Source organism: Lissotriton vulgaris, chromosome 4_1 (assembly GCF_964263255.1).
Source record: "Lissotriton vulgaris chromosome 4_1, aLisVul1.2, whole genome shotgun sequence".
NCBI classification, from domain to species: Eukaryota; Metazoa; Chordata; class Amphibia; order Caudata; family Salamandridae; genus Lissotriton; species Lissotriton vulgaris.
This window is the reverse complement of record NC_141691.1, coordinates 1893146951-1893168688: the sequence shown is the minus strand read 5'-3', so window position 1 is coordinate 1893168688 and position 21738 is coordinate 1893146951. Positions and strand designations below refer to the sequence as shown.

Genomic DNA, 21738 nt, shown 5'->3' with positions numbered 1-21738 from the left:
CCATGATCCAGAAGTATCCAGATCCTGGTTTCAGAATATTTCTCCACTCAGAATGGTGAACAATGCCGGACTAGATAAAGCCTTTCTGTCTTGGTGTCCCTGGAACTTTCTGCAACTGAAATTGACACTAAAGCCTGGTGCCTGATCCAGGAAGCCCCCGACCCCCCTCTGCGCTGAAGAAAGGATGTAAGGGGGAGTTTTGCTGGTCAATTACAAACTATAAAGCACAGTGTTTAGTGCAAACCGGTGGCAAGGCGGTATAAAGGCACAACAGAGGTAAGTGAAAGTGTATGTGTGATTGCAGTAACAAACGCCCCCTCAAAGCAAATAGTAGCTGTTAAACCTAGCTGCTTAGGGGGTTAGTTAAAGAAGGGAAAATCAAATTAAAGTACACAAGATCATAAAATAAGAATATACTTGTTATATCCCCGGGTTGAGAGCTATGGCGCCAAAAGCAAAAAATCCGTAAAGTGCATACGAAGCAAAGCCCCGGGAGGAGGGAACTTTCTGGAGAATCAAGGACCCTAGAAGAAAGCAAGGAGAGCCAGACTATCCCCATGGCAAGTGCAAAAGCAGCACCGCAAAAGAGGAGAAATAAAGAGACATAGCAAGAAAATAAAGGACGCCTGTCAGTTTCTAAATCTGTAAAAGACTTTGTAGGTAAGCACTACAAAAGAGTAGTGTCACCTATGAGAGTCTTGGAAGCAGAAATAGTACAGGAGAATAGGAATGGCTCAGTGGAAATTATTGAAGAAGTACTGGAGGCATCATCTTTGTTAAATCAGTCACTCTTATGTCAAAATGAATCGCTGGCAGCGCCGCGCCTTTCTTCATCCCCCAAATTATTCTCGCTACACACACAGGCATTAGGGACCTCAGGACAAATGAGGAACATTATGGAAAGATCGAGTATTGATTGGGGGGAGGAACTAAACACATCAGCCCAATGGCCAAATGAAATACAGTGGGAAACACAGAGAAGTGTAAGAACAGACAATCCAGAGAGGAACAGCCAACAAGAACTAGATATCTCTGCAACTCCCTCCTCTTCAACGATGGGCCTATTGTTGATGCTTCAGAAAACCCTTCAGGGGATACTAGAAGTTACAATGTTAAACAATGGGGTCTTGAAAACGCAAACAACAGATAAAAAAAATTGAGGAGGAGTTGCAAGGAATCAGAGGTCAAATGCCACATATGATGAGACCAATAGAAGAACCCCAGCCCATAGAACAGAAAGGGAGTGTAGCAATAGCTGAAACCTCTCATAATGTATACATCTCTAAACGCCCGATGTTGATAAGGAGAAGAGGAGGAAAAATTAGATATAGTTCTAGGAACTATAGTGGGCTCCCTAGAAGAGTGATATACAAAAAGAGGGAACCCAAAGTAGAAACAAGGAAAAAACTGTGGGTACAAGAGGATGAGATTAAGGCATGCCCAGCATTTACACAAGTACCAAATAAGCCTGCAAGTCCGGAGGGCAAGAGGGAGGGATCCAAGAACCAAGTAAAGAAGAAGATTAGTAAGGGACCTAGTAAAACGCAATCAGAAGTAAATTCTTTAGTAAAAACAATGAACGTGGAACATAACATCTATGTTCAGAAGAATTGCACCCTTAAAAAACCAGCCCCACAACTTGGTAAAATAAGTGTAAAAAGCCATCAGGCGAATGCTAGATGGAAGGAATACAGACAGCCAGGCATAGAAGTCCAGAAGTCTGGTACTGAGATAGAAAGTAATAAATGGCTGTATTTTGAACCAGTTCAATCAGACTAAAAGGGGAAGAAAACATGGAAGATTCAACCCTTAAATAGGTCCCAAATTCTATTCTCATTCTAAAAATGCCCAAGTCTGAGAGGAATAGGTACAAAAGACCTGAGACAAGAGGGATTTATAGAAAACACAAATTGGAAGGATATCACAAGAGTCCTAGTCTATTCAAATTTGGTAAAACTGGCATTTGGAAAGCAGAGGATGAGATAGAGCAGGAAAGGATACGACTAATCGTAGAGAAGGAACTGGAAACAAAGGTTCAATCGGGTAGAGACTTCCTAAAATGTCATTCAGGTCTTGGGAAGAGACAGGTGAGGCTTATGGAGAATAATGTAGAGGGTGGAGGCATATTAAACACACATATGTTTATTCACTAAACATAGTAGTGAATAACTCAGACATGGAAAATTCATGGGGCAATTGGAGTCAAAGAAGCAGCCCTGCAGTTCCCTCCGAGTGGTATAAAGAAGATATGGGGGAAGATGGAGGTTTAAGTGAGGTGGAATAGGATGAGGGGGGGTCGCATAGCCTTAATTTCTTAACCTGGAATGTAAACGGCCTGGGTGATAGAGCAAAACAGGAATGTTTAAGCAAGTTAGGAGGGAATGCAGGAATCTTGTGTGTGACAGAAACTTGGCTATGCGACGAAACCCCAATATTTGATGGCTTCCTCCAGCTACCACCGACCGGCTAGGAAAAAGAAGTGTGGACAGCGGGCGGGAGGGATTATGACCTTAGTATCCACAAAAATAGCAAAGAATGTGATTCCGTTTAAGGTGAAATGTAAATGGCTTTTGGTATGCAGATTGTCCTTGCTGGTTTTAGACAAAAAATATGAACATTTAATTATTCAAAATGTGTACATGCAATGGGAGAATATGAAGGAGTATGAAAGTGAGTTGGAGCATTTTAAATATGATATAGACTCTCTATGCGGAAAGTATGAATCAGATTTCTTTTTATAATGGGGGATTTTAATCATAAACTGTGCCCAAAGAAGGTAGACCTCTGGTATAGGGCTATACTGGATGCATATGAGATAAAGGAGGCAACCTTTCCAGTATGCGAACCATCAAGACGGGACAAAATGCTGGGAAACTACCTAGGGATGAAGGGTCTGTTCTGCTTGAATGGTAGATTAGATTCAGATTGCCCAGCAAAGAAAACATTCAAAATAGGCACTCAAAATTGCCCAATAGATTAGATTTGTATGTTTGTATGTTTGCTTTGAACTTCCCTCTTATAAGTACATTTAAGATACTCCAGATAGAAGAGAGTGACCATAACCCCTTGCAGTTGACAATTCAAGGGGGGAGGCCGAAACCCCGTGATAAAGTAATCGCACAACAAGTTGAATACCAAAAAAGAGTGACTACTAGATTATCAGAAGAATATATAGAAAAACTAGGAAAACTCCAACAGAAGATATCTTTGTGGGAAATAGGGGTCCGAAATCTGGAATGGTTTGATAGACAAATAGAGCAAGTGGTGCAATGTCTACAATTCAAATTAAAAAGAGAAAAACTAAATCAACAAATAATCCCAGCAAGAGGATCATAATGGTTCTCGGTAGAATGTCAAAAGGAAAAAAGAGAAATAAGGAAGGAAACCAGAAGTATTAGAAAGAAATATGATCAGAAGAGACAAAGGCATCTTGAAAAATTGAAAAGGGAATATAAAAAGTTAGAGGAGTTTGCAATTATGCCAACTGAACAGGGGGGCTTTAAGGAAGGCCACTCTACGGTCGACCATTGCTTTGCCCTGTGGGCAGCAGCACGCAAGTCAATGGAACAAAATGGTAAGCTGTACTATTGTTTTGTTGACTTTCGAGCCGCATTCAACTCTGTTGATTGGAACTGCCTCTGGGAAACCCTAGAAAATAAAAAGATCTCCGCGTGGTTGCTGAGGATGAGATAGAGCAGTGTTACACAGTGGCAATTGGGCCCAAGTAATTAGTGACACAGAAGAGTCACTAAAATAGCTACAGAGAATGGCCTAAGGCAGGGCTGTGTGCTGGCCCCTCTGCTCTTTGCTATATTTTTGGCTGATTTACCGCCAACCCTAGAGGTTGAAAGAAGTGCAAGCCCGAGAATGGATGGGAATAAAATCTCCTGCCTGTTGTACGCAGACAACTTGGTGATTTTAGATCAGACTGAAATCGGCCTACAAAGGAAATTAAATGTTTTTAAGGAATACTCTAATGCGAGTTTTCACCGTAAATATGGGAAAAACTAAAATGTTATGTTTTGGAAAAAAAGAGACAAGTTTTAACTGAAAGTTAGGAGATCTGAAACTGGAAATTGTGAATGAATGCTATTATTTGGGGGTGTGGTTCGACAGGACGCTAACGTGGCATATTCGCTTAGAAGCCCAGAAGGCTAAGGCCTTCACATCGATCTGTGGCTTGAAGAAATTCAATCGAGATTATGGAACGATGTCACACAGACCGTTGTTGAAGGCCTTTAGCGCAATGATTCCCCCGATAATACTATATGGAGCAGAGGTTCTTTACCAAAGTGGGAAACAAGCTTGGGATTTAGAGGAAGGAAAGTGTCTGAAAACACTGCTGACACTACCACCCTCATCGATGATGCAAGCAATAAGAACTGAGATAGGTACAACTGCTTGGAGTATACAGGCACAAATAATTTTACTTAGATTTTGGAAACGTTTGGATATAGAGACAGGCCAAAGGGTGTCACAGTGGTGTAGGAAAGACATCCAATTAAGCAGTCTTAAATGGGCTAAAGAGATAAGGAAGAAAATATCACATGCCTGTGAAAACATAAAGGTGAAAATTTCCCATGATTCCCTGCAGGTAGAATTCTCTAAGAGTGAGCTCACGAAACAAGGACAAGAAGTCTCAAGAAGGGTATGGTACACCTAAAGAAGAAAAAAATCGGTGCAACAAATGAGGGATTCTTGGTGAAAAGAAAATCGGTTTCCTTATCTGGACGTCTTACCTAGTTACTTGTATAGACAGGATATCTTAAGAATGAGAATAGGTATAAACCCCAGGCTAGTAAATGAAGAATTAAAAAGGAAAATGTTACACTGTGATGGTCACTGTAAATGTAGTTTGGGCACCAAAGGAGATATATTGCACATTTTGTAAGACTATGTAATACTATAAGAGCAGCGTAAACATTATCTCCGCCCGCTATTTTTAAAATATGATATAAATATATAAATATGATCAAGGCAGTTGAACTACTTACAGAAATGCCAAATCTTGACATAGCGATTGCAGTGGGGAACTATATGAAAGAAATCAAAAGTTTCCTTAGAGAAAATTAGTTGAAATGTGTAATAACCTTAACTTTTTACCAGGCTAAACTTTTAATTAAGGAGGATTGTATTTTAAATGAATATTTTATATTGTACAATTTTATAATGTATTGTGTCTTCCCGGATAAGAGTGCCGAATTATGCACCACTCATTGAAAACTTATCAACTTTCTTAACATTGAGAATGTATAAGTTGTGATGTTTTAATCTATGTAAATTGGTTTTATATCTGTTTAAAGGCTAAGGTCTAAATAAACATTGCTTTGATTGCGCCAGTGACTGGATTGTCGCCATGATATAGAGGCTCAGCACCAGACTGCAGAACGTTTCCTCAATTAGGCCTAATATCATCAACCAGACTTGCGACTCTGATTCTAAACTGCCTTCAAAACGCTGATGGAGATTTACACCTCCAGTGAAACATGTCGGCTGTGTCAAAAAACCTATATTAGACAGTCAAAATGTCTACACCATAACCAATTATTGCATGGATTCTCGTTGAGCACAAATTTCTATGTGCATCAATGAAACAGTACTAGGTTCTGTGCAATTGACATGCATGAGCTCTGACACTGCAATGAGAGCCATTTATCATAGTAGATGATGAAAACGTTAATATGGCCATAGTCTTGGTAGGCAATTTACTGTTTAATAGTAAAAGTATCAGCTAAACTGGAAAAGTAGTGGTGTATCCGGCATTCACAAAGTTGAATTATTTTACTTGTATGGGAACTTCATTCTTGGGCTCTTACTCAATAGTTCCACCCTTGTGGCACTGGTGCACATTGATGTTTTTTTTTTAGATTAGCACATGTTCCTTAGTGACACTAAATCGATTTCCATTCTATGTTTTATGCAGTATTTTGTCTTCACGGGTGTGCTGGCGATGGTGACGTGTGCTGTCTTTCTTCGGCTCAACTCTGTCCTGAAGCTGGCCGTGCTGCTTATTATGATCGCCATTTACTCACTCCTGACAGAGACAATTTACAGCTCGCTCTTCTTGCGCTACGACACCCTGCATCGGAATGGGAAGTAAGTGCTTCATGGTACTGCCCAGCTGGTGTTTGCCTGAGGATGTGTTAGCCATTTGCCTAGAATTTTTTTTACATGTATTGTAATTAGCACACCCTAATATACAATCTGGGGTCTTTGTGGCAGGGCGTTCCTCATGATAGAAACAGGTCAACATGAGGTTGCAGGTGGTAAATAAAATGTCTAGCTGTGAGTCATGAACCAAACCACACTGCAAATACCAGGTTTGTCCTCTGTTGTCTTCTGGCTTAATGTTGCAACACAGTATGGGATGCTGAAGATAACAGTACAAGGTGGCAAAAAAATGCAGACCCCTACGACAGGGTCAACATAAAATAAGAAGTTAAAAAATATGTGAACCTAATATATGGGTTGAATTGGAAGCTACATAAATCATCTTATAGTTGAGATTACATATCACAAACCCTTACTACTTTGATAAAGATGACTGTGAATGTATTATCATTAATAGCTCTGATTATCTGTTTAATTACATTTCATTTTTAGGTACTGTTATTTATTTGGTAAGACTATTGCGAGGTTGTAAGCATTGCATCTGATGTGCGAGTTATGGTTCAAGCTCCTAACTATTGCTTATTTCAGTGGTTTTCAGTTGTAATTCATAATCATATCTACACTGTAACTGTGTGTTGTTTAAGTGAATTTGGTCTTTTTAAACATATTTTGAGATGTTATAACCAGAATTTACCATCACTTCACTTTAATCTTTGCTTTTGTCCAGTGATTCTTTTTTACCACACACCACACCCAAGATATCCCTATGCCCTACTGTCCGCAGGCAGAGCTGAGCCTCTGCTGCATATGGTCCTCAGCTCTGGTCAGTGGGGTAGGTGCAGCCCAACCATCCAAGGGCAGCTGGGGTTTTGCCTCCTGCACCCAACCCTCAGTGGGATGCTCACCCAATCTGCGCACTGCTTTTAGCCATGCATATCATTCAGCTGTTCCCAGGAAAGGGTTGCGCCAAGTGGGGATTGCTGCCAACCCCCGTTGAGCGGCCAATACTTGAAGGAGTTGGCCTTAAGGCCTTGCCTGAGACCAGACTCTGTGCCCAACACTCTGGTTGTAGCTAACTGCTGCTGCAAATGTCCTTCGGCTGTGTGTACTGGGGTTAGCCATATGATCTGGCCTTCAGACCTGCACCTAACCCTCCAAAGGTGGCCAAACCACGCTACACAAGGCCCAGACTCTGTGCCCACCTCTCCAGGAATGGTCCTCATTCGCAGCACACATCATTCATCAGTGTGCAGCAGGGCATGGCCTCAAGCTTTAATCAGTAGTATTGGGCTTAAGGCTTGACCTCTGGCCGGGACCTACACGTAACCCTCTGCGGGCAGCCAACCCCAGATGGGGACACTGTTTGGCTTCTTGGCCTGGACTGTAATCATATCCTTGAAACCACCCCTCCAGGTGTGGCCAACTGCCACATGTCGCCATTGGCCAAGGGCAGTAGTACACTGAATACCTTTCTAAACATTTTTAAGCAATTTTCATGCACCCTCCTCTGAATTTACCAATCCTTAAACCCAGGGTCCAAGGATTAGCAAATCCAAGATAGGATTTGCAAATCTAGGAATATCATTTTTTTAACATATGTTATTGTAAAAGGAGTCCCTTATGGTGCCTCGCCAAAAGAGCTCTGGGTAGGTTCGCCCTACCACCTCATGACCTTATCATTGGTTCACTGGTTTGGGTATTGGCGGTTGCAACAGAAATATTTCTGTGATGCTCAGCCAATCATCATGGCACATTTGCAATTTCTAAGCTTGCCACATCCTCATCTCACTATACTCTAGAACATATAGAAGTATCTATACCCCTGTACTTCATCTCAACCTCTGCCTATGCACTAATACTTCAACCTCTACTGTACCTCCTCTGACTTCATCTTTTCATTAATTTCACTCTTTTATTCTTTGACTGTTTTTTTGTACTGGTATATTGTCTCCTCTCCGTTGACAATATTTTGGATGAATTTCTTTTTTAAGAAAAGGTTTTTCTTCATTTTGAAAATCGTCCAAAATGCAGTTTTACAAGACTAGTAGTCAGGCTGGTATTCTTCATTTTGGAATTATTTGCTGAATTGAAGAAGAGACTCACCTGAGTGATGGCTTGACTGAATGGCAGACTGACAACGTTTGTACAATTCTTAAAGCTCTAGTGATGCTTTCTTTTTTGTGCTGTACCTTAACTCCAGAAGCGTGTGGGTGTGGTTACAAGCTTAATGTCAAGGAATGTCCACAACAAAGGAGCTTGTACTGAAAATGAGTGCCCACCATGGCTACTGATTATTAAAAAAGTCTGAAACAGCTATTCAGAGCTGCAAATCAGACTCTCATGCGGATAAATGTCTTACCTTGACCACGGGATCAGCTGCCAGGGTTGCTAACCCGATAACTCAACTAGCTTTTTTATACCCCTCAACATACACCGCTGGTCTGAGAAGCGATTCCACTGTAAAAAAAGATGACAGCTTGGGCACAGTTGGCGAACCTTCACTTGTTTTATGTAAAATATTGGAAAAGAATTTCAGAGTATTTTAAGCAATTTTTGTTGTTGCACCCTTCTTATTCAAGATTCTGACCCAGTACAGCACCAAAGCAGCACTCTTGCAGGTAGCCGATTTCATCAAGCTGATGTTAGGTCAAGGTAAAAAGGCCACCATGATCCTATTAGATCGTTCAGCTGTATTTTATACACTGTCCCACCCATTCATTTTTTTCAGAGATTGATGGATATTGGAGTTGGGTGGGAGCGTCAGGCGCTTGAATGGATAAGAGTCGTTCTTGGACAGGTTATGTGAATGTCACAATTCCCTTCTACTACTCGGGGTACCTGAAGGCTCATCTCTGAGCACTACTTTACTTAAAATCTATATGTTCCTTTTGGCCCACTTGTTGGAGTCATTTTGGGTTGAAGATTATCTTCTATACAGATGACACACAGCTATTCCTTTTGCTTGAGTGTGAGTCCTCAGCCTCCCAGGAGCATTTTGAATACTGCCTTGGGTAGGTCCTCAACTGGATGCGGGCCAGCAGCCTCCAATGGAACTCTGATATGACAGAGATTTTGCATCCTGCCAGTCTCCGGGGTACAACAGTTGTTGGGCTCTTTCCATGCCTCGTCCCCCACCTCCTCATAGTGGCTAGGAATTTGAGAGTTAAGGTCAACTGACAGCTCTAATTTCTGCCTTAGGTTGCTGCTGTCGTTCGTTCATGTTTTCCGCTGCTGCAGGAACTCAAGAAACGTATTTTTCTTCTACCACTTCAATTCAGGAAAACTGTAGTCTACACTCTGACTACCTCGAAACTGGACTACGCTAATATTTGTGCTTACGTTTATCAGTCTGCCTCATCAATTGATTGCAGACAGTACAGAAGGTGGCTACTCGCTTGTTGTTAAAAGTTCCTCGTCACAACCATATTTCTCACCATTTCAATGCCTTGAGCTGGTTGGCAATTAAGAAAATGATTTTGTTTAAGACCTTGGTGCATGCTCATCGTTGTTTTTATGGCTCTGCCCCCAATATCTATCAGTTAAATTTATATATTACCTTCCCTCTCATGCATTACGCTTATCAGATGCTATTTTTGCAGTAATTCCTCTTATTAAATGAACTAGGAAAGGTCCTTTTCTTTTATGTCAGCGCAAACTCGGAACCGCCTCCGACTCAAGCTACACAGCATCGTCAAGGAATCTCAGTTCCGTAAGCATCACAAAGCATGGATTTTACTGAAACAAGCTGTTTCTTTAGTCGATTAGTCCTCAACTTAGCCCGGACACTCTTAGGAGTAGCTATGTGCTGTACAAATATTATTCATTTTGTGTCTGGAATGTTAGGGGAGCCTTGATATTTTTGTGCAGAAACTGCAAACTGTGCAGAATGCAGCAGCAATGCTGATTTTAGACCTCCCCTGGCATCATTCATTGGCTGTGAACTTGTCAAGCTCCACTGGTTGCCCATTAGTAAGCTAATCACCTTTAAAGCCTTGTATATTGAATACAAGGCATTACTCCGGGCTATTAGAGCCCAATTTCAGTGATACCTACCAGCAAGACCACTACTCTTTACTAAGAACAAGCTGGCGGTTACACCTAAATTTCGGAAAGTGAGATGGGGTGGAAGATCCTTCTCTGTAGCCATGCCAAACTGTGGAATACCCTTCCATGCTTTCCAAACCTTATTGAAAATCATCTGACCTTTAAAAAAGCTTTACAAACGTGGCAATTCTCTCTGCAGCCTGATCTTATTTCCCTCTGAATTCTTCTAATCCCTGGCCTTTAGGTTGTTTACTTGGCTCTCACCACATTGATGCCAATTAGTTTTTGAACGCTTTATAAATGTACTTTCATTTCAGATCACAAGTGTGCACCCTCTGCAGGAGAGATTAACTCAAGCCTCTTTAAGGAGGCCTTTAAGCATAATGCAAAGGATTGAAATTTAGTGTGATTTGACACTTGGAACCAGTGTACGGCTATGGAGGGTGTCTTTCATTTCCAGGCAAAAAATAGCTCAGACTGTCGCATTCTGGGCACATTGAAACTTAGCATGGAAGAACTTACCTAGGTCGATGTAAAGGGTGTTGTAATAGTCAAGGCAAGTATTAACTGCTTCCATAACTACCAAAAGGAAGGTGGAAAAAAGTGGGAGAATTGGTTAAGGTCAGTAGATCTGGAAAAAGTAGTTTTCATCTAGTGGGTTGTGGCTCATGATAGGCCTCCACATGTTTGTGGTACATGAAGCAAGAGTTGCTTTAGCAGACAAGCTGGAACAGAGCCTCTTAAAGCTGTGTAGGTTTCAGCTGATTGACCAGTCAGACATTTGAGACTGATCAGTGTAAAAAACTGAGATTTGACTTTGCTCAGGAGGGTACCTTTAGCTGTTTAACAGAATGTGCTGGGAAATCAGACAGAAGTGACTTAATAAGGTGCTATAAGAAATAAGATCAAGTTAGATCAATATGGGGACAAAAACAGATAATGGGATTGTGTGTTGTGATATGTTACAAATCATGGAATTAAATCACTACAACTACACATTTGTAAGTCAGATCTATTAGCATGCATCTCCGCTGACCCCTATTCTGGGAATAAGGATTAGGGAAAATATACTCATGGTTCTAATTTTTACACACATAAGATGCTATTTTCTATGCAAGAAACTGTGTGAATTTGCTCTCATTGCTCTATCAAAGGCATTTAATTAATGGACTTGTGTGCCATTTCTTTTCATGAAGGATGGCACCAAGACGCCATCATATTTCAGTTGCAATCAGATGCAGAATCTGAATATTGTTGTGTTTAAATGGTGTTCATAATACCTATGAATTATTGAAGTGACTGAATAAACCAGTGTTCCTTGGGGGGTTGAAAGCCAATTTTTAGTGGGTCGGTAAAATCCGAGCAATAAATACAGATACCTTTAAAGTAGGGGTCTGATTCACAAAGAGCCTCCGCATTAGTGGGGTAGGCTCTATAGTCATAGTCTTCAATGATAAACTGCAATGCGTAGATCCCACCACGACTGCGAAGCCTCCACACTCCAGCTCTAGATGAATCGGACCCTAGGTGTTTATCTTGTCGTATTCACAGTGTTTCAAGACAGAGGTAAAATGTCAGGCTATGTCTTTTGACAAGTTGCTGCTTATTCTTTTATCATGGAATTTGTGTTTGCTTTTTTTGTCTGACTGCAAATGTGAGAAGAGTTTTTAATTAAATTATGAGCAAAATCTCAGGATGTAATTTTTTGAAACACTCAACAAAGTATAAACACCTGTAAATAAAAATGAATACATTCAGCAGTTGGAAAGCAAAAATGAAGCAAATTGTTTTGTAAATCTGAAGTGTGCCGAACACAAAGATTTTAATAGGCTCAAAACAAATAAATCCACTTTAATTGGTGATTCCCAAATTCACAGAAACCACATTGCCACACATAATTTGTCTGGTATATGCTGTATACTTTTATCAATAAAGCTGTATACCTGTCCAAATTTAGTGGTCGTTTCAATGGAAAATGTGCTGTTTGTAAATGAAAATGCACTACTACATGATGCTTTTGTTACATTAAAAAATCACACCTCCTCATGTCTATTAAAGGTAGGTGGGTTGCAAACGTTTGTAGTTTGAAAGAATGGGTTGTGGTTCTAAAAGTTTTGGAAACCACTTGAATAAACCTGGACCTATCGGCAGCCTTTTGACATGGTTGACCACAATCTACTCACCGAGGCTCTCCAAGACAGAGTAGGTGCATACGGGATGGTCCTAAAATGGTTCTCCTCCTTCTTACACAACTGCTTCCAAAGGGTAAGAATCTTATCCTTTATGTCCGGCCTACACCCCGTCAGCAGAGGTGTCCCCCAAGGCTCAGTGCTCTCCCCTCAACTATTCAACATATACATGGAACCCCTCACCACCCTACTAAAGAAAGCCAACATTCCCTTCCATCTATATGCATATGACACCCAGATCTTCTTGGAAACCTCCTCCATTAACAATATTCTAAGAGTAAACAACACCCTTAGAGAAATTCAACACTGGCTATTAACTAACCATGTTAAACTCAATCAAGACAAAATGGAATTGCTCCTCATCTCCAACAAAGAAGAATACCCTCAAATCGTAGAGTGGCTAAAAGCAATAGATGCCCTCAACGGTAATCTCACTGTGGCTAAAATTGGTAAAATCTCTAGGAATCACCCTTGACCTGAAACTGAACATGAACAATCACATTAAGATCTCTGCGAAGAGTGTCTTCCTCAATCTGAAGCTCCTCAACAAAATCAACCCCTTCATCCCACCCAAAGACCTCAAACAAGCCACCCAATCATTGGTGCTATCCAGACTCGACTACGGTAACGCAATCCTCACCGGTACAGCTCAATCCCACCTAGCCCCCCTCAAAACAACTCTCAATGTAGCTGCCAGAATGGTCACCGGAGTCAAGAATTATGACCACCTCTCACCCGCACTCAGAGAACTAAAACGGCTCCCAGTAGAAATGAGGGCCAGCTTACCAGACTGCCTGCCTGACACACAAAGCCTTGAACACAGGGAAACCAGAATACCTGGCCTCCAAACTCAAGAAAGCCGTCCAGACAAGAAACCTCAGGAGTTCCAACACCATGCTACTCATCCTCATGAAAACACACAAACAAAAATCTGCTGCACGGTCTTTTGCGGGAAATGCACCAAAAATCTGGAATTCCATCCCAGCCGATATCAGGACTATCACTTCCTTTATAACATTCAAAAGACTCCTAAAAGTCCTCTACCTCAACCGTGCCTTCCCGAACCAAGAGCCGCAGCCGAAACACGCAAACTTTTATTGAGCAGAGTAAAAACATAATACATAAAAGGAGCATTAAGAAGGAATACTGATACAGATAGCCAAATTCATACTTGTACAATCATTTCCATTAGAAAATATTCTCACAACAGACATTATTACAATATCAAAAACTATTTCTTAGATAGTAAAGTGCAAGTGCTGAAGTGCCAATCTTTCCTAAATTTCCTCTCCAATAAATTGTCCATATATACTTTCCAATACATTTGTCTATTACATTGACTTATCTTCTATCCGGTACTTTACCAAAGTGCAAATGTGCTTACATAGATTGCTATAGAGTCCACTTGGTGATTTTAATCTGGGAGATCTTTTTCCATCCTTTCCATATTGAGATACATCTTTTAGTAGCTCCCACCCTTTTTGCTTAAGCTTCTTCGTATTTTTAAAAGGAGCATTAACCCCTTCGGTGCTCATGACGAGCTCAGCTCGTCATGGCATGTACCTCTCAGGTGCTCATGACGAGCTGAGCTCGTCATGACCACACCCATTTTCATTATGGCCCAGCACAGGAGAGGAATAAGACCAGCAGCAATGTGGTTAAGAAGTAATACTGGGGGAGGAGCTACGCAAGCAACCAAGATGGCCGCGTAAGCTCCCGGCTCCGCCGACCTCCAACAGCAGCCTATAAATCCTGATATCGATCCTGACTTCGCACCAGACTCCCGTGTGGCTGAAGTGTTGCTGAGCTTAAAGGTGTACTCCCGAGATTTCCATCTTCTCGAATGATGAAGTTACGCCGTGTTTTCATTCTCATATATTTACAACAAGGGGTGGTGAGGGACAGAGTCTCTGAATTAAGCAGAAAGCTCTCACCCAGTCAAGAGATCAGGGCTAGATCCAACACCGTTTTTTAGCTCACTGCACCATCCCAGTTTCAGAACCTGGCTGTTTTCATTCTCGGCCTAATTCAGCGTGGAAGCCGGGGCCTCGATTTCTAACCCATCCGGGTTGGAGTTGAACAACATCGGCCGCGGGACTTGGGCGGCGTCCGGTCTCCCGAAGTGGAGAATATCCTGACCGGTTTGGATGGTGGCACGGTGGCCAGGTTGATTTTAAGGACACAGCGGTGGGAGTCCGTTGCCCGAAGACCCTGCTGAGCCCCCGGGGTCGACGGGCGTGGATTCTCGCTAGCGGCGACGTTGTCCAGACAGCGAGAAAGATGGGTGCTCCCCGTGAATGTCGGACCCGCTTGTGCCTGTTACCCCGGAGTAGTCGACCTCCAGGGTCAAAGATCTGATCTGTCGCTTGGCGAGAAGATATGGAGCGGGTGGAAGGTGCGCCGTCATTGCAAACCGTTATTGCCGCCATTGGGGCGCTTCACTCTCAGGTCACAGCCATCATCCACAAAATGGTCGTAACAGCCGAAAATATGCATCTGGGACCGGACTAAGACCCTTCAATAGATTTGAAACACGTTGTGTTACCCGCGAAGCAGGGCATGTCTGAGACAGAGGATCCCGAGTGGAACCCAGATCTGGTGTTTTCTGTCGGCTCCCGAACACCAGCTAGCGAGCCGGTAACTATCAATAACTCATCTTACTTAATGCAGATACCGCCCAAGATGGACACAACTGATTTTCTATTCCAAGATAATTTCCCCAGTGACTATCGGATTGACTTATCATTCTTTTCCTCCCAGTCGGCTCGACTACATTCTAGTGCCTTACTGTTGGTGGACTGGTATCGCCGTCTGACTAGTGGACTTCGAGTGCTAACACTTTGGATCCGATCGTACCGTACTGACTTCGACTTTCTTGAACGTTTTGACTCTCCTGTCGGGGTGGCGGTTCATGCGGAGAGAGCTCGTACGAAAAATCGGAGTGACCAGGGTTGAGTTTGATTGTATGGGTTGGATAACACGGCTTTATTTGATACGGGACTGGTAGCCTACAATGATGCAGGAGTCGGGTGGTTTTTCACGAACCCCCCCGGTTGTTTTGTAATTGCTGCTTCATAGTGTTTTGACTGTATTTCGGGGTGGTTTGCTTCTGGCGGGGAGTGAGGGGGGCCGGGAGCCTGTATGACATCTCCTCCTCCATTCTTTACCTTCTTTTAGGTTTAGTTGTGGGGCAACAGGCACACTGCTAGTGGGGTTAGGCCGTAGCTATTGCAGGGGTGCAGGGTGGCGGGAACGGGGGAGTTTTTTTTTATTTTGTCCTTGTTTTAGTTCTATGGCCTTTTTTTTTTTTCTTCTTTTTCCCCTTTTTACGAGAGGTGGGTTACTTATCCTGAGTCGATTTTTTCCGCATAATCTGGGTGTCTGCTCTGGTCTCAATTATCCTGAATCGTGGGGTGGGCGGACTCTGCTGACGTCAGCTTAACGGGGTTGTGGATCGTATTGTTGCTTCTTATTCATATACATATTCATGTTGACGTCCCACTCTCCGGTGCATTGATTTTACCATACTAGCTTATTCGCCTACACACCGTTGCAATGTATTTACTGCATGACACATGATATGTGTAATATTTCCTCTTGTTTTTCTTCTTTCAATAAAAATATATTTAAAAAAAAAAAGAAGGAATACTGATACAGAAAGCCAAATTCATACTTGTACTATCTTCTCCATTAGAAAATATTCTCACAACAGACATTAGTAGATTATCTAAACCTATTTCCTAAATAGTAAAGTGCAAGTGCTAAAGTGTCGATTTTTCCCAACTTCCTCTCCAGTAAATTGTCCATATATTCTTTCCAATACATTAATCTAGGGGTCTCCAAACCGGTCCTGGAGGGCCGGATCCATGCCAGATTTTTTGGATATCCCCATTGAGATACATGTAGTAATTTTAAAAATCTGGCATGGATCCGGCCCTCCAGGACCGGTTTGGAGACCCCTGCATTAGTCTATTACGTTGACTCATCTTCTATCGAGTATGTTACCAAAGTGCAGATGTGCTTGTATGGATTGCTATAGAGTCAACTGAGTGAGTGTTCCCTTGAAAATCTTTTACCATCCGATCCAAATACTTCCAAATTGAGATAAATCTTTTAGTAGTTCCCACCCTCTTCGCGTAATCTTCTTCGTATTTTTTTATTCAGCTCATTTTTTTAAAGGTCGGTGCTTTGGTTGTTTTCCAGTTCTGGAGGATCAACAAACATGCCACCAAGGAAGAAATTGATTAAAACATTTCTCCCCCCCTCTGGTTAGTAACTGGGTTTGATTCTGCTTTAATAAACCGAAAAGTGCTAACTCATTTATTTATTTATTTATTTATTTATAACATTTGTAGAGCGCGCTGTTACCAAACGGTGTCCTGGCGCTTTAATGATAGCTCCCCTGGCCTAAGCCTCCTGTTTAGTTCGTGAACAGCCAAGTTTTCAGACTTTTACGGAAGGTCATCAGGTCAGTAATCTGTCTAAGAGCCAAAGGTAAAGCATTCCAGGCAGTTGGTGCCCCCAGGACAAAGCTTCTGCCTCCCCAGCGCACTTTTCTTATATGTGGGGTCTTAATCAGCCCCAGGTTGACTGACCTGAGATGCCTACCTGGTCTATACCAATGGAAATGCTGTTTTAGAAACGCCGGGCCAAGTCCATGGACCGCCTTAAAGACTATGCACAAGGTTTTAAAAGAGATCTGTTTCCGCACTGGAAACCAGCGTAGCTACGACAGTTCCTGGGAGACGGATGCAAACTTTGGAAGGCATGTGATGAGTCGAGCTGCTGCATTTTGCAGAACCTGAAGTTTGTTAAGAAGCCCCTGTTGAGCATCAAGGAATAAACTATTACAATAGTCAAGGCGCGATAGGACAAGGGCCGTCACCACTGTTTTCTTACAGTCCTCCGGAAGAAAAGGAAGAATCTTCCGGATAATTTTCAGTATACAGTGGATTGATGAGGTTATTGCATTTACTTGGGGCCTAAAAGTGAGCTTATTGTCGTGACTGGAATGGGGGGTGTCCCCATCTCTTCAGGCCACCAGTTCGGACTCCAGAAATTATCACTGGAGCCAAATAGTAATACTTTGGTTTTAGCCGAGTTCAACTTTAGGCAGTGCCTGGCTATCCAGGTACTAACTGCTACCATACACTCCTGGAATTTGCTTGCCACGCCTTCCTCTCTCCCTGGAAGCAGTGGGCCTGATTCACAGAATGAACTTAAGACTCAATCCTAAACTTATTACTATTTTGGTATTCACAGAATGCACTTACTCATTTCGGTATTCACAGAATGCACTTACTCATTTCGGTATTCACAGAAGGCACTTACTCATTTCGGTATTCACAGAAGTTAGTAGTCCTAACTTTAGGACTCCTAAATGCCTTCTGTGAATACCGAAAGTCTTAAAATTAGGATGGCAGAAATACACAGAAATGACAACTTCTAAAAGTGGCATTTCTCCACCAGTCACCATAAATCTGCGCACACCATTGTGCAGCATTTATTTTCACGAGTTCATACATACTAAACTCGCCCCTGCACTCCTCTCATACCAGGAATTACCAGGGACACATATATCCCCCATGCATTCCTATGGGAGGGCAGGCCCATCTCACCACACATATACAGAGAGCACACGCACTTTACACTGGACCACAGTGCTAAAGTGCTCAGAGGCCTAAAATCACCAACACCAGGTTACAGAAAAAGGCTAGGAGAACACAATAAAGTATTGGGGTGAACCTGCCAAAAGGGTCAAGTCCAACACCTTGTAAAAATCAATTGGAAGGCCGTCATTTCCACAGGCCTTACCTCCTGGGATTGAGGCCAAGGCCCTGGAAATTTCAAGTGCTAAGATATCTGTTATTAATGCTCCTTTATGGTCTCTAAAAATCTGAGGGAGTATTAGACCCTGGAAGTAGTCTTGAAGTGCTTGTTTTGATGTCTGATAATCAGTTGTATATAGTTCCTTATAATGATCTATAAAACGTTTGGCAATTGTATCTTTTTTAGATACTTAAATCTGCGTCCCAGGTTCCACCACTTCATAAATTACCGCCCCTCTTGTTTTACTCTAGTGGATCATGCCAACAATTTTCCTATCATCTGGCTTCCCTCATAAATTCTCTGCAGGTATGATTGCGAGCTACATATCTCTTCCATACTAAAAAACTCCCTCAATTCCCGTTTTGCCTTAGATAGCTGCTCTCCCACTCAATGTCCTCCCCTAAAGGAGCTATTTTTTCTTAATAAGGCAGCATCAACTGCTTGCTGGAGTTCTGCTATCCTGCTCCTACACACCCTTGTTTGCTCCAACATGTAGGCGATAATTTGCCCTTTTATTGAGGCCTTAAAAGCCCTCCAAATTGAAAAAGGCCTAGCAGTACCCTTGTTGATCTGAAAAAACACCTTGATTCATTCTCGCATACTACTAATCCATTGTGGGTTGGTTAACAGAAGTCTATCCATCTGCCTTCTGGATTTTTCACCCTTCCTAGCTCTAAATCGATTTCAGTTTTTACCAGAGAGTGGTCAGAAAAGGATTTAGCCCAAATCTCGGTATTCAAACATGTCAAGAAGCGTGAAATAAAAAAAATAAATCAATGCGGGAAGCAGACTGGTATTGACGAGAATAATAAGTATATTGTACAGCTTCACTATGACCCCAGCACCAAGGATCCACTAATTGGTAATCTTGTTTCATTACGTCAATCACTTTTTTGGTCCTTGGCTTCAGCTGTTTCTTAGCTTTATTTGATGTATCCATTACTAAATCCTGCACAAAAAGGAAATCACGGCCTAAAATTATTGGACCCACTTCCGCTCTAGCTGAATAATTTATCTTTTTAAGAGCTACAGGATCATCCACAACTGGTGCATAATGATTCACAAAATTCAACATATTTCCATTCACCTTTACTATAACCCATATCCATCTGCCATATGGATCTCTCTGGATCTGGATAATTTCCCAATTTATCCCTTGTCTGAAATAAATGGCAACCCCCTTATTGCTGCCTGGGCAGATGCAAAATAGGCCCTAGAAAAAGCTTTAGGAATATAAAATTTTGGTGAATTCATCTTGAGGCGGGTTTCCTGTAAAAACAAGATTTATGGTGAAAATGACGCCAGCCATCCAAATAATCCCCCATAATTTGGCTTGTTAGAAATGCCATTAACATTAATTTAAATATTTGGAACTCTATAACCCATTGCTACAGCTATTACTTAGATCAAAAACTTTTAAAAGCGTGTATTTCCTTCCAAATAATTGCATTACGTACCTCTGCTCATTTTTCTTTTTTGTTCCAGCCTCCCCAAGGGCCCGCACCCACCTAAGCCCCTCCCTGCCCACGAACCCACCCCCCAGAGGATGAGGAATTGCCCACCATACCCCTCTCCTCACCACCAGGGTGATACTCCCTTTTGGGTGCCATGGAATTGTACCCTACGTGATCAGTCCCTCCCCCCACAGCAAAACCGCTTTTCCGGCCTATCCAAGGTTGATGTATTACCGCATAGATATTTCTTGCAGAAGTTGATGGGCTTCACCATCATTAGCAAACATGTGGAATTTTCCTTTTACCAAGACTCTTAATTTTGACTGCTGTGCTATTGTGGCCTGTGTGTCCTGAGCTTCAAACAAATATAACAGTTTCACAAACTCCTTTCGCCAACGCACCGCTGCTGCGGACATGTGGGAGAACATACGACAGCTAAGTCTTTCTTCACTCAAAAATGTCTATGTTTGGATGGCTTTAGTGAGTATTTGATCTTTTATATGATAGTCAGCAAAGTTCACCAAGATTGTCTGTGGTCTATAGAAGGGATTGATTTGGCAAGGGCATTTGAGATTAGTAATACAGTATTAATTAATAGTTCTCTTAAAAGCCAACACTATATGGCCTCTTTGGATTTGTATTACACACCTGCTAAACTTGCTAAATGGAACGCTACGAAAGGTATCAACTGTAGCCGGTGTGGGATTCTAGCAGCTGATTCATGCCATATGTTCTTTAGTTGTCCTAAACTTAGTGTATATAAAAATAAGATTGAGAACTTTTTGACCAATTTGCTTGATGTTAATATCAAACTATGCCCTTCTGTCACTATCTTTGGTTTATATTTCCCATCCGAGAGTTTATCTGTTGATCAAGAGCTTTTTTTCTTCATTGGAATGTCTATCTATCGTTTCTGTATAACTTCAAGATGGCTAGATGCTGATCCACCATCATTTGAACAATGGTTAGGTAAGCTACTAGACACGTATCGAATGGACAATGCAGTTTATAAATTGAAAGGACGAAGAAAAAAGTTATTTGCTAGGAAGGTATGGCTCCCTATCGATAATTGGATTTAATTCAACCATGATTATATCTTCAGGAAATAGTATCTGAGTTATATGTTTGTTTCGAACTTTACTATTGAGTGTCATTGCCTTATTTTTCTTTTTTGCTGTATCTTGTTACATCCCTGTATTTGTTCTGCCTCTGCCATTGGAAAAAAAAATAAAAAGAGTTAAAAAAAAAAAAGATTGTCTGTGGTGGCTTGAAATTTGGAAAAGCCTGGGATGGTACTCTGTGGGCCCTTGTAATGGTGAGGTCCCCTACAAATTCTGGGATAACATATTTATTTATAAATGTCTCAACCCATTGGATCATTTGGGGTCCTTCACATCCCTCCGGAATACCAACTATACGCAGATTGGACTGCCTAAAATGGTTCTCTAGCTCCTCAAGCTTATTCTCCAGTGAGGCTTTTTCCTTTCTATCGGAGTTAACTTGCTGCTGCATCATGTTCATCTGGTCCTCTAACTGGGAAATTCGACCTTCTGCTTCTTACATTCTGACCCTGAGGGTGCCAACTGCAGCGTCAATTTTTGTTAAACGATGGTGAAGAGATGCTATCTTGCTAGCTTGCCTGATCTTCAACTCCCTTATCTCATCTAAGATGAGATTTAACATAATCTTGATGTCAAATGCATTGAAATAGCCTCTCCTTGTTGTTGTTTAACTGACTCTGATGGGGGTTTGCCTGATGTTTCCTGTAGCATTACCTCTCCATCTTCATTTCCATTGAGGGTGGCGGATCCTAGCTGAAGCTGAATCTGTGGCAGTGACAAGGTCTGTACCAATGGCAGTGTCTGTGGTGTGGCTGAGGCTGTGGCAGTGGATGTGGCTGTGGCTTTGACTGTGATGATAACTGAGATTCCACTGTACATCCCTTCTCTTTTTGGAAAGGGGAATGACTGCTGGCAAACCCCCGTGTAACAAGCTGTCCTGTATATCCTGGGAGGAAAGAGGCAATCCTGATGATTTTGTTGTTGGAGTTTATGAGGTTGATACTGTTTTCCTCCTGAAGAACAATGGGTAATCCTTTGATAGCCCACCCA

At 41.9% G+C, this 21738-nt stretch overlaps 1 protein-coding gene across 1 annotated transcript in view; it reads left to right on the top strand.

Moving 5' to 3' along the window:
- ADCY8 (adenylate cyclase 8) overlaps positions 1–21738 on the top strand; it is a 1172958-nt gene that overhangs the window by 1004173 nt on the left and 147047 nt on the right. Inside the window, exon 12 of the mRNA XM_086966223.1 lies at positions 5924–6096. Coding sequence (XP_086822349.1) covers positions 5924–6096 — 173 coding nt within the window. The remainder of the gene's footprint in view (positions 1–5923; positions 6097–21738) is intronic.